General features: G+C 35.5%; 2 protein-coding genes across 6 annotated transcripts in view; one reads left to right on the top strand and one right to left on the bottom strand.

The window, feature by feature from the left end:
• LOC147469651 (uncharacterized) overlaps positions 1–2,505 on the top strand; it is a 5,674-nt gene extending 3,169 nt beyond the window's left edge. Inside the window, exons 2-3 of the mRNA XM_086548095.1 lie at positions 2,106–2,239; positions 2,365–2,505. Coding sequence (XP_086404221.1) covers positions 2,106–2,239; positions 2,365–2,406 — 176 coding nt within the window. The 3' untranslated portion in view covers positions 2,407–2,505. The remainder of the gene's footprint in view (positions 1–2,105; positions 2,240–2,364) is intronic.
• Positions 2,506–3,124: 619 nt separating this feature from the next.
• LOC122249565 (FAST kinase domain-containing protein 4) overlaps positions 3,125–12,500 on the bottom strand; it is a 9,460-nt gene continuing 84 nt past the window's right edge. The window contains exons 1-7 of one of the 5 annotated variants that reach the window (XM_043010541.2): positions 12,356–12,496; positions 9,472–9,604; positions 8,667–8,837; positions 7,514–7,596; positions 7,239–7,350; positions 6,391–6,570; positions 3,125–4,513 (exon numbers count right to left, since the gene is read on the bottom strand). In XM_043010541.2, the coding sequence (XP_042866475.1) occupies positions 3,236–4,513; positions 6,391–6,570; positions 7,239–7,350; positions 7,514–7,596; positions 8,667–8,837; positions 9,472–9,567 (1,920 nt within the window). In that variant the 5' untranslated portion in view covers positions 9,568–9,604; positions 12,356–12,496 and the 3' untranslated portion in view covers positions 3,125–3,235. Of the gene's footprint in view, positions 4,514–6,390; positions 6,571–7,238; positions 7,351–7,513; positions 7,597–8,666; positions 8,838–9,471; positions 9,605–10,654; positions 10,746–12,355; positions 12,497–12,500 lie in introns of those variants that run through there. The other 4 variants (XM_086548092.1, XM_086548093.1, XM_043010540.2 and 1 more) reach the window with 4 other exon arrangements.

The following is a 12,500-nucleotide window of genomic DNA, read 5'->3' as shown; positions in this document are numbered from 1 at the left end:
AAAAAAAAGTTGTTTTTGAGGTTTTGGACGTATTTAAGCTAGCACGATATTACGGGTTAATTAGTAGTAGGTAGGGATCACTGTTTCCATCATATATAAATAAAATAGCAATAGCAATCCAAAAAAATCGAACGTACGTCCAAACGTCATGACGGTCGTCTCAGGCCAACCTCTGTCGTCAGGCCCAAGCTCCTACGTAGACTATGGGGGTTAATGTACATTTATAATTATTTATGTTATTCTTTTCGTTTTGGAAAAAAAATTATAATTACAAAACATCTTTTATGATACTCCACTAAAAGAATGCTTCCACTTTCCATTGTTATTATTACTTACATAGAAGTGAATTATATAGGTAAAGTTCAATAAAATAACACTAGAAAAGCATTGCTGTAACATGATTTTTGTCCAAAATAACTCCTCTGAACATGGCAATCTTTTTACATGCTTTACTTTGTAGATGCAACCATGCAATCCATAAGGATAGAGTGGGTAAAAAATGCTCTGAGAGGTTCAGCACAGCCACGTGCAGCGGGAAAACACTGCAGAACAAAGCGTCGCATGCTTGTTATCTTCCTGGCAGAAGTGGGAGTAGGCAAGAATATGTTCTGTCGTGAATGGGTTAACAACAGTCATATTCCTAATACCAGTAGCTTGATAGAATATTTTGGAAAAATTAATAGGAACACAGAAAAACCATAGGAAGGAATCATACAACTATTTAGATGTAATTATAAGACTTGTGCAATTAGTGCCAAAGTTGTTGTGTCTTTGAGTGATAATTCCACCCAAAATGTTATAGTCAAGAGATAAAGGATGTTTGAATCATGAACTAAGGTAACATAGCAGCAAACACTGGCACAATTCCTTCTCATTTATTTTGAAGTAGATGGCTTCAATCCATGCTCTTCAGTAATTTATCTTTGTTTTTTGTTTTATACATAAGATTCATTATGTTTCCAGCAAATTAGTACAGTAAATTGTTCATCCAGAGAAAAATTCAATTCATTTGACTCCTGCAATCAACTTTGTGATACGTGGCCATTATTTGCAGATCCTTAATAAGTAATTGAAATGTAAACATACTTAACTATATGGAGACCTTTAACAGTCAGTTTACTCAAGAATCCAGGAAAGGAACAAATATTGCTCATTGAAAGTTTAAAATAAGTTTCTTTGTAGTGTACATGGACCCATCTCTCTAGCCCAATTGCCGAGAAAGCCATTCAGATGTGTGAAGTTAAAGAACAGCGACTCAAATCAACTAAGCGATGCATTTTCTATTTATAATTAAAATTAGACATGGGTTTTTGTGATTGATGTGCGTCTCCACAGGACCCTAATTGAGTGACACTGGATTCACATATTGAGAGCAGTAGGGTCAAGAAATTAAGAATTTACCGCTAATTATGTATATCCAACATGTTATATATTTTGTTCTTTGCTCTCACATGACTACAGTCTTGTTTCTTTGCGTTCTTTTGTCAAATAATACAATGGACTAGTCACAGCACTCATGTGACTTAAATGGAGATTGAACAATTTGATATTTTAAATTATATAACCCTAAAATTTTTATAATACTACAAAGAGGAAAATAAGGTATATTAACCCATCTATGACATGCATATTTCACTGGCTGGCATCACTTTCATTCTGTATTTTTCTAATGCTGAAATTACTAGCTGCACATCTTAATATGTTGCTTGTCCCAGAAGGGTTAAAATCTTATGATTATTAATTTGATGGTAAAGGAGGTATTCTTTTGAATGTTGTTTACTTTTCTGTCTCCATTTCCCTAAAATACTTTTTTTCTTTCTTCCTTTCTTTTCTTTCTTTTTTGTGTAACAACTCCTAGTGTAATAGATATAAAGTAAAGGCACCTTCTGGCTAATGACAAGATGACTAATTAAAGTATGACATGAACAAGTAGTGACAAACACTGGTAAATGAAGAAGAGATGATCCTAAGTTATTATTATGATGATGATGATGATCGTCATTATCATCATTATCATTATAATTATCATTATAATTATCATTGTTTTAAGAAAAAAAATGTATATATGCTATATTCTTAAAAGTTTCCCACACTTATAATTTCAGTTCGTACCATTGCCCCTAAAAAGACAAAGGCAGTTGAGGCAATGGTTGTCCAGAAGCACTTGCAAAAGGCTATTAATGCTAACATCGAGCAGGAAATTCAACAGCGAGCATCCAAAGCACCTCAGAACTTCAAGGTAAATTGGTGAACTTGTATCTTTCCTTTAGACATATTTGATATATATGTTATTTGTATTCAGCTGAATGCACTAAACAAATTATTTTATATGGTTACTAAAGGTATTATCTGTTTCTGTTTCAGCTTCTCAAGAAAATAAAATCAGACGAGGATGAGAAGAAGTAGGAATGAGATGTTTTAGGTGCTTCGGGTGTCTTTAGGTTAGCGATAAAATTGTTGTATTTTCATATGGATGAATTAAGCTCAATAAAATGTTAAAAGCCTTTTTTAAATCAATAACCTCAAAAGACAACATTTTATTGTAAAATTTTATTATTATTGATTTTTAGTTCAAGGTATATTTAGGAGAAGTATTACACTGAGAAAAAACTCAATTTATCTCATAACAGAATTTTTTTTTTTTGCAAAATATTTGCCTACAAATACTAATATTTGTATTTATTCTTCAAATATTCTCAAGGTACTAAGTTGTGTTGCAAATCCTGATTTAAAAGCAAAAGTAGAGTAAGTGTAATAGAACTCAGAGATGTCCACTGGGTACAACATACCACCGTCATCTAATCTGCATAATTTTGGATCAGCCAAAAACTAGGTGATAAAAAATGGGATCTCTTATTCTTTCATTCAACAAAGAAAATATTTAGATAATAAATTCTATTTTTATAAATTAGGTCTCTACATTGACATGAAGAAATATGATCCAGAAAAAAGGGCAGTATGCTAGTCTGTTATGTTAATCAAATTTCCACCGTTTTTTGTTTCTTGAACATATTAAAGTATTTTTTATCTAGTGACTGGTATGTTACAACAGTTACAGAAAGGAAAATATGAAAAGAAAAGGTAATGAATGATGAAAAAGTATGGATGGGTTATGAAAACTACATTTGATCTTTAGATCCGTATTTATTAGAAAACACAACTGACTCGGCTGTTTAAATACCAGTAATTACAAAGATTTAAAATTATATTTACATCAGATAACAATGAAGGTATATTATGAAGCACTAACTGCTTCCTTCGTCTTGTTTTCTAAGTACTGTACATTCTTGATAGTTTTCGCCTTCATATTGTATTCATAGTATGGTATTTGTACAATATTATAATCATGTTTTTTAACCAATTCCATGGCTAATCTGTTGATGCCTGTGAGCTCCTTAGAGCCTATTGTATAATCTCTATAATCCCAAATAAACATGGCCAGCTTTTGTGCACCTTCTGGAAGCTGCTTTGAGCTTTCTTTTTCACCAAAATTTGTAGTGAAGTCTTGAATTGGAATTGGTTTTCCATCTTTACCAATGGCTAGCTCCACATCTACAAATATCCCCATATTTGTTTGTATGTTTTCTTTAATATAATTTGGGGGAGGGAGGAAGTTATGTAGCATTGTCTGAACATGCTTGGCCAACATTAGTTCATGTCTTCCCTGAGTAATTATGACATCTTTAAAATCTGAAAGGTCAAGAAAAGGTCCCTTGTATGCTGGCATGTTCAATTTGGCCACAGCATTTATGTTCAGCAGTTTTAACTTTATCCCAGTCCGCTGATGTTGAGCAGCACTTGGAATTTTAGAAACAAAAGATGGGTTTAAGACAGAAGAAATATGCTCTTCTGTAGCTTTACCAAGCACAGCCAGTGACCATACCACATCTAACCATGCAGTCTCCTTGCTTATTGTTATCGTTTTCAATTTAGGTAGAATGGCAGTGAATAAGGAGTCAATGTTAGTGGGTGTATATGAAACAGAGGCCAAAGTAAGGACCAGGGCAGCTATGTCACTTGTGCGGCAAATATCAGTGTTGTTCTCCACCCACTCCGATAAAATTTCCAACATGCTGGTGTTCCTCCATCTCATCTGTCCCATGCAGGTCAGTATACCCCCTACTACAGCAGGTCTGTCGATACTATTAGCCTGCGACACAAAATCATTAGCAATCTTCTCCAGCAGAACGGGATCAGGGAAGCTGAGAGAGTTCATGGCATAAAGAACATTAGACAGCTGCTTAGGGGGTAGTCGATCACTCTGTCTGGCCATGTGGAAAGCCAGGGAACGTAGCACAGGTGTCACTCTTCGCTTGGCTGTGGCAAGTGTACACAAGAGCCGGCTCAGGTCAGCGTAAGACATCTCTTCCGCTAATTCAATCGTTCTGTCATCAATGCGACTTATGAATTCCAAGCTGAAGACTGTGTGGTGGCTGTAGATCACCTGGATGTCCCTCACTCCTCTGACTTCAACCCACCTTCTCTGAATTGCCTCTACAGTTTCCCTGAGAACCTGTAACAATAAAATCTTATCAACTGACTCTGTATTTATTTATAAAAGTTAGAAATATGCAACAGAAAAAAACAATGGAAAATTTGAATCTTCACCACATCATAATAATTGTGTTTGTATTTGATACTGAAAATAAATTTCTTAAAACATTTTTTAATCATAGCATCTAGCATTAGATAAATAACATTATTTTGGAGGGTTGGAATCATAAGTAATATCAAAGTCAAAGTAACTGATGCATTTGTAATAGGATGAAATGAGTTACTGATCACATACACCACTAACAAGTAAACTGATATATACATACAAAAAATAAAAAAATAAAAGAAGAATGATGTAAATTTGCTCCAAACACTCACTTGGAGTATATACAGTAAAAACCATATTAATGTCTCTTACTGCTTAATATATGCCCCTTTCTAATGTTTCTGCCTTCCATCTTCCCATATACACAATTAGAATTGTCACTATGTCAATGTTAAACTTCTTCACAGAATGAATATAGGTTACCAGTTACCAATATACTTCCCAGGTGCCTTAAGTACCTGTTAGCCATCAAGATTTCCAGTCTGTTAGACAAGCCACTCCAGATTGATTGATTGATTAAAAAAAAAAAATAATAATAATGAATGTAGCGCATGTCTTTTAGAGGAATCACGCCTAAAATAAGTACTTAGCCTGTTCATGACAGATAACACAGTATCATGTTGTGTGCTGGCAGGACTTCCAGCTGGGAATGCCATATCATGTCATGGCATTTTGTATGGTTAGCACACTGGGTGATCGTGCATGTAGCAGGTGAATGTCGCTTCAGTGGGCGAATAGCACGAGCCATTAGGCCTAAGCATTTCAAAATACCCAGGCAGAGCCAAAACCACCCCAGCATTATCGGGTTAAACCTTAATCTAATCTTACAAATGATTTACAGAATATGAAAATAAGAAAATGCTTAACGTATATTATGGTTACGCAATGTATGATGACGATATCAAGATGCATAAAGCAAATGCTAACTTTGTATAGAGATTAATGCACATGGATCAAAACTTCAAAGAACATGAAAAGAGCTTTCATCTTTACTTTCTTTGATCATTTTCCTTTTTTTTCTTTTCTTTTTTGAGTCCAAAAGTATCTTCATGATTTTGGTCTATCATGTCTTGTTTAATTTCATTTAAATCTCAGGTTATAGTCCATGGTGCAACCCAATTTCAGCAAATTGCTCATAGATTTTATTCCTTTTACCATGCCCGTACTAGATATTCTTTTACACGCAATGATCTGAGCTTACCCATATAACTGTGATGATATGTTTCTTCCTTATGTCTAACATGTGATCATCACTATGAAACCAGAGACTATAAAATTTGGATGTGGCTATGAATTATATATATATACACACTACCCCTTACATTGTCTGAGGTGGAACAATCAAGGCAGTGCAGCATGGCAGCAATTGGTTTCCATTGGGGGGAACAGGTCAATGAAGAACTTAACCACAATGCCATAGTCTTGGCACAAAATGCAAAAAGGAGGATCTAATCATTTCTTTGAATGACATTACAAAGGAAGCTAATGCAGTTGTAACAGATGGCTCTAAATATTGAGGGGAAAAAAAAAAAAAAAAAAAGTGAGCACATTTACCAACAATAACGATAGTTGAATTTTTTACCTACCTGAGCTAGGCTTACATATATTATCAGAGGACTGATCTAAATCAAGAGTTACCAACAGATATTGTAAAGCTGAGAATTAAAATTCACACTTTTTATTCTAAAATGTAAATAGAGAAGAGAATTCATTGCTAGCTCTTTTGCTTTTGGGGGGAGGCTACCTTACAAACTAGGAGTAACTCAAGTAAGTAAAATAAAGTATCTCACCTTCCTCTGCAAGTCTGTATGCTGATGCTTCACCTGGAATACCACAATGGACAGAAGGAGAGGCACAGACACCTTCCGTATGTTCCAGAGCAGTTCGTTCTCCAGAGACTGAGAGGAAGAAGAATGGAAGAATATTACCCACCGCTTACCGAGGTTCCTACACAACGCCATTTCCATAGACTGAAAAATCGTATAGTGTAGGATACGGGTCTATTCGAACTGAATGACAAGTATATAAAAATTTTCCTAAGTTTCCTCAATCTTCAATTAGCATAAACCCGCAATTCATTATAAAGTTTCAACTCGACTTGAATATAATGAAAACTTGTTTTAGGTGTAAACTAAATTTACACCTAATGCTTTACAACTTGAAACATGATACATTCATAATGATTATTATACATGAATTAATTATTTTATGTATGGATTTTTACATATAGATATGAATTTGTCTCTGCCTAGCAGGTTAACACTGTAATCTTGAACAGCAACATCAGTAGTGATTGAATGCTAGGTAATGGAAATTTGATAATGACGTTAATGGTGGCAGATTACAGTATAATTGCAATTAATCATAAGGAGGTGGCAGTATAATTCACCTAATCTTCATATAACCTTTGAAGCCTCTTAAAAGCTGTAACTCCTAAAAAAATTTAATAGGATAAACAAAGCTGTGTAAATAAAATCTCTATCCACTTGAACGTTTCCTTTGACAAGGAAATTCAAAAATGCACTTAATATACATCCCCCTCTTTATACTCTCTTATGACTAACAGAAAAATAACAAACACAGTTTATAAATAAGAAAACAATCAGCAAGAGATGCTACCAATAAAGTTCCACCCTACCTGAATCAAATAGGTGTTGCTATCCACCCCAAGGTTCAACAGACTCTTAAGACCCTCCAGCAGGGAACTGGGACTCAAATGCATAGTCTCTTTCTCTAGTGTCTTCAATAACCTGCGAGAGGAGAAGGAAAGGATTAGCTATATCAATGTTCTAAGAGGTACCTTTTTTTTCCATACAAAAATAATTCACACAAACATACTCTAACATACACTTGTATTTTTTTTTCTTTCTTTTTTTTTCTCACACTATTTTTGCTTGGTTCCGGTTTACTTACTTGATAAAATCTGCATCCTTTTCCAGGTCCTTTTTGAAATCAACCTTTCTGAGGGTGACCCATTCAGATAGCCTCTGCACACCCTGAAAAAAAAAGTTATGCTTCAGTAAAATGGCAATTATTTCTTTGACCAAAAAGAAAAACTAAGAAAGAATAAGAATAAGAAAAAAATATGAATGTATGCACACCCTATCACAGCCTTTTCAGAAATCAAAAACAAGAAATAACAGCTAAGACTGCAACAACCATATAATAGCAACTTTTACTTTTTTTAAATCCTCCAAAATATAAAATACCCTTTCACATAACCCAACCATAAATAATGACTTCTTTTGATTCATCACATATTATCCACCAATACCCACTATTTTCTTCATTTCTATCAGAGACACTTCCACACAACAGATCTAACACAGTCAGCATGTTCACCCATTCATGACTGATGACATCTTATCACATCATCAGAATATTTTCCACATGGTTCTAAATACACACATTTTTCTTGGCTTTATTAGGATAAAAAACTTTCAGAATACCCCTAAACATAGGGTGGGTGAAAATCATTCTCAGAGGTTCAGAGTTGCCTTACACCTTGGGAAATTGCCACATGGGAAGTTGTGCTTACTTGCTATATTGCTGGCAGGAGCAGCATTATGCAAATATCTACTTTGTCGTGAATGTGTTCCTTTTCTTATAAGATTATGTCTCCTCACTAATAAAAAGATTCACTCATTTTAAAAATGAAGCATTCATTTTAATTTTCCTTCCTACTATAAGTACATTCCTTAACCTTTCCATAACAGGTATCTTTCAAAGGGTGAGATCACTTTCATACTACATTTTTTCTATTGATGAAATTATGACCTGTTTATTCCTTTAATTGTTCCTTCAGCTGTGTAACTATGTGTAACTGTGTGTAACTAAATGCAGATTACTATCACTGCTGTTTTACTAAAAAATATTCATATATTATAACATAAGTATGGAAAATAACGAAAAAAATATACGTCTAAGATGCCTACTCCTGGCTGCACATTGAAAGATGTGGCTCGTCTCAGAGGGGTTAATTATCAAAGATATCCTATTGTTCAATATGTCTTCATTATTGGAAGTGATCCCTCAATATTAGAATATCCCCAATTACCCAACTTGCCTGCAAAGCCCCAGCAACAGTCCCATTGGCAGTGGCAGCCTCCAACAGCTTGGCGACTTCACTCTCTGGTCCAATAGCACTGGCAGGAGAGGGATTCTGGTTGCTATCCTCCAGCTGTCTGCTATAAGCAGGTGTGGTGATGGTGGCAACATTTAAGGGAGATCTTACATTCTGTAAAAATTGCAAAGATATCAGGACACAACAAGCAAATGATGAAATGATGTATCTCTTTAAATGTGTTAAAAGTTCATCTTGAGAACACTATTTCATAAACAAATATATAAAAAGTAATTACATCAGTTTCTATTGTTACTGTGGTGTCTTTTTTTAAATTTTATTTAAGGTGTTGGCATGTACATGTGTAAGTGTAGGCATGTAGATATGTAAGTGTAGGCATGTAGATATGTAAGTGTAGGTATAGAGAGAGGTGTGTGTGTGTGTGTGTGTGTGTGTGTGTGTGTGTGTGTGTGTGTGTGTGTGTGTGTGTGTGTGTGTGTGTGTGTGTGTGTGTGTGTGTGTGTGTGTGTGTGTGTGTGTGTGTGTGTGTGTGTGTGTGTGTGTGTGTGTGTGTGTGTGTGTGTGTGTGTGTGTGTGTGTGTGTGTGTGTGTGTGTGTGTGTGTGTGTGTGTGTGTGTGTGTGTGTGTGTGTTCTTACATTCTAATGAAAAACATGTACATTCCAGTCTTAGAATTAAGGTAAATCCCATTATTTAAACAAGATATATCATCAGACACAAATACAAGTATTACTCTATAATATGACCTTCCACAGTCTGTGCAAACACAGGGGATAACAAATACTCACTACAAATACAGGAGATCTGCACATGCAAGGATTCCAATGCCTCTGTTTGGCCCCTCTCCGGCATATTGCCACCATTCCACGACCAACTCGTAGCATGCTGAGGAATTTCCCTAGCAGTCAAATCAAAACATTTCTGAAATAGTTAAAACTTAGTTAGAAATTCTATTCTCTACTTAAACCCCCTCTCAGTACCCTTGCTTATCAGTCTTGTTAAACTTCTCTCTTTTCTGTATTATTATGACTTCCAGCCTCTGGCTTATTCCATTTGAACAAAAAGCTGCTACACCTGCTGTAGACCAACACATGATTCCTGTGTTGGCATGTCATGATTTAAATAGTGAATGATTAATGAAATAGAATTAATTCCAATCAATTCTATAAAATGATCCCCAGTGGTATGGCAGACTTTAGCCACACATTTCACTTGCTCTTTCATAATCACACCTTAGTGTTGCAGTGCCAAATAAAATTGTCTATCTGAGCCATTACCACACTTAAGCCAATGATGATGGTGCGTCACACCCGTGTGACACGGCTAAATGCCTGATGACGGGGCGACACATCAGTGTGACGTTCCTATTGCAATATTGCATAGGCCCGGCGTAGGGGATTGCCACTTTTCACCGGGCCCATCGGGATTGGGTTAAGAGACTCAGGGTACAATATACCATAGTCAAGAAAATAGAAACATTTTTCATTTTCCTAAAAAAAAATGGGAATGACATTCCTATCCTTAACCTTAGACTACTAAACATGGGTACGATATATCTGATGCAAGTTTGTCTGCGCTTTTATGGCATTTCCCCATAAACCAGTGTACTGTCTCTCCCAGCACTTTTTCCTTTTGTTATACCTTAGTTGATGAAGGTTATGTCATACTGCCCCTCATTTTGATTTTCTGCTGAAACATATTTTCTGGTATATCTACATGAATTTCGTGGATAGAGTGTAATACCTTTTTGGGTACACCATACTTAGTTTAGCAATGTGTGTTGTTGGGGGAGGATTTACCCACAACTTCTTTGAATGATCAATGTAGATGTCATCAATTCATGGATCATCTAAAAGGCTACCACTGTTACACCAGCAGTTATACAAATGACACAAAGAAAATGCATGAACAACTTGGCCTTGCAGCTCATCACAGATTACCTGTGTGCATGTGCGCCCTCAACCCGATTACCTGTGTGCACGTGCGCCCTCAACCCATGTTGTAGGCACCGCTGTAGTAAAATGATGAAGGGGTCCATGGTACGCTGCCACTTATGTCAGTCCAAGTCTGACAAGAAGACACGCTTCAGATGTCAAGATCTGTCTGCCATAGTGACTACTACTAGTGGCTGTGTTATAGGCAAGTTAAGTTTCAAAGAATATACCTTAAACACCTCAATCTTATTCCATTTGTTGTTTCATTATAGAAAACAACATTATGGTGAAAAAAATATTGTCTGCCTACTGCCAAAGGGTTTTGCATAAGTATTTCTTCAATACAATCTATATTGTATCAGGAATCTGTCTGAAACAATTATATTAATCTTATTAGTCATTATAAATGTCTCAGTATTCCTTTCCTGCTGGTTTCAACAGATAATTATATTTTTATCAAGTAATTACTCTTTTAAGTGCACCCAAAAAAATGGTGGTTTTACCTATCTCTTCCATTCACTTTGTGCCTTTTCTGGAAGATGATGGCCCCATGGGAGCAGATCCAGACATCCCAAATGGATTTCACGGAGGATTTAAGAAAATTAGTTGCTTATATCTTTGATGGCAATGTTTTCTTCAAGAACATTCGTTAGCATGAAATAAAAATTTTGTAATTTTCTATAACAGGTCCATATCACATCAAAAGAAATTAGCATCGATGGATTCCTTGTGATGTTTGGTATGCATCTATATACCAATTTCCCTAGGTTCTTCCTGCTCTTCCTACCTATCTATCATAGTGGCTATATGCACAAAGAATCCACCGATACTTAAGTTTCTTTTAACCAATTCACACTGGGGCTTATATTGGCATAATATCATTCCTAGCGGCTAGGTAACAAGCGCGTGCAGTGACCAAGCGTGAGTCAATTCCCTGCGTGATGCCATGCTGCTTCTCTTCCAATGCTTTTCATCTGCCTCCTTCAATGGGGTGGTAATTGGAGGTTTTTGTATTTGTTTATATTATTTTACAGGTGAAGGAAAATGTGCCTAAATAAATGGAATTCCCATGATTATATACATACATAACAATGTAAACTGTATGTTTTGAGGGGAAAATCAGGATGTGATAGAACTTCATCCGGCATGAGCGAAACGTTTGCATGACATGATATCACGTCACCCGGCATGAATGGGTTAAAGTGTACCTGGTATACTTTATATACCTCAATTGAGATTTCTTACTAGTTTCAGTAAGTTTATGACACTGATAACTTGGTGTGTATGAGAAAGGTTTAATGAAGTAATTATTTAATATTTCTTTCTCATTTTACAAACTCAAGTGTAATATACCTATGTCTAGTGGACCAGTAATAGCCATTAAAGTTTAGTAGTATACACAAGAGCCATTTTACAAACAAGTGTGATTTCATATATTCCTGAACAAAAGTAACAGTTACAGTCTATGTGTCAGGCTGTAACCCATAAATACACCATGAAATATATCTTGGTAATACTGTAATATTTAAAATATATAACACTAGCAATATTGTCAATGAGGCCATTCTCTCCAGCACTTATGTAACACTTCATTCCAACAACCCGTCTATGAAAGTGTTCCCAGATGGATTGTTCCCAGTGCCACGAGTGCACATTAAGTGTAATCCAAAAGCTCTTACAATCTAAATCGAAACTCATAATACACCAAACACAAATATGATAACGCCGGTTAACCAACCTTCAAGACGATGTAAACAAATCCTTCCTATTCTACAGAAATCTTTACTTTTCACAACAATTCAACTTCAATATGGATATTGTAAACCTCAAGTGTTCCTAATGCCTTGGTCATAGCCATCATACACTTATCAATATAATAATTC

This window comes from Penaeus japonicus, unplaced genomic scaffold (genome assembly GCF_977035675.1).
Source record: "Penaeus japonicus unplaced genomic scaffold, GWHDUDI00000001_assembly GWHDUDI00000020, whole genome shotgun sequence".
Classification (NCBI taxonomy): Eukaryota; Metazoa; Arthropoda; class Malacostraca; order Decapoda; family Penaeidae; genus Penaeus; species Penaeus japonicus.
This window is presented reverse-complemented; position numbering and strand designations above follow the sequence as displayed.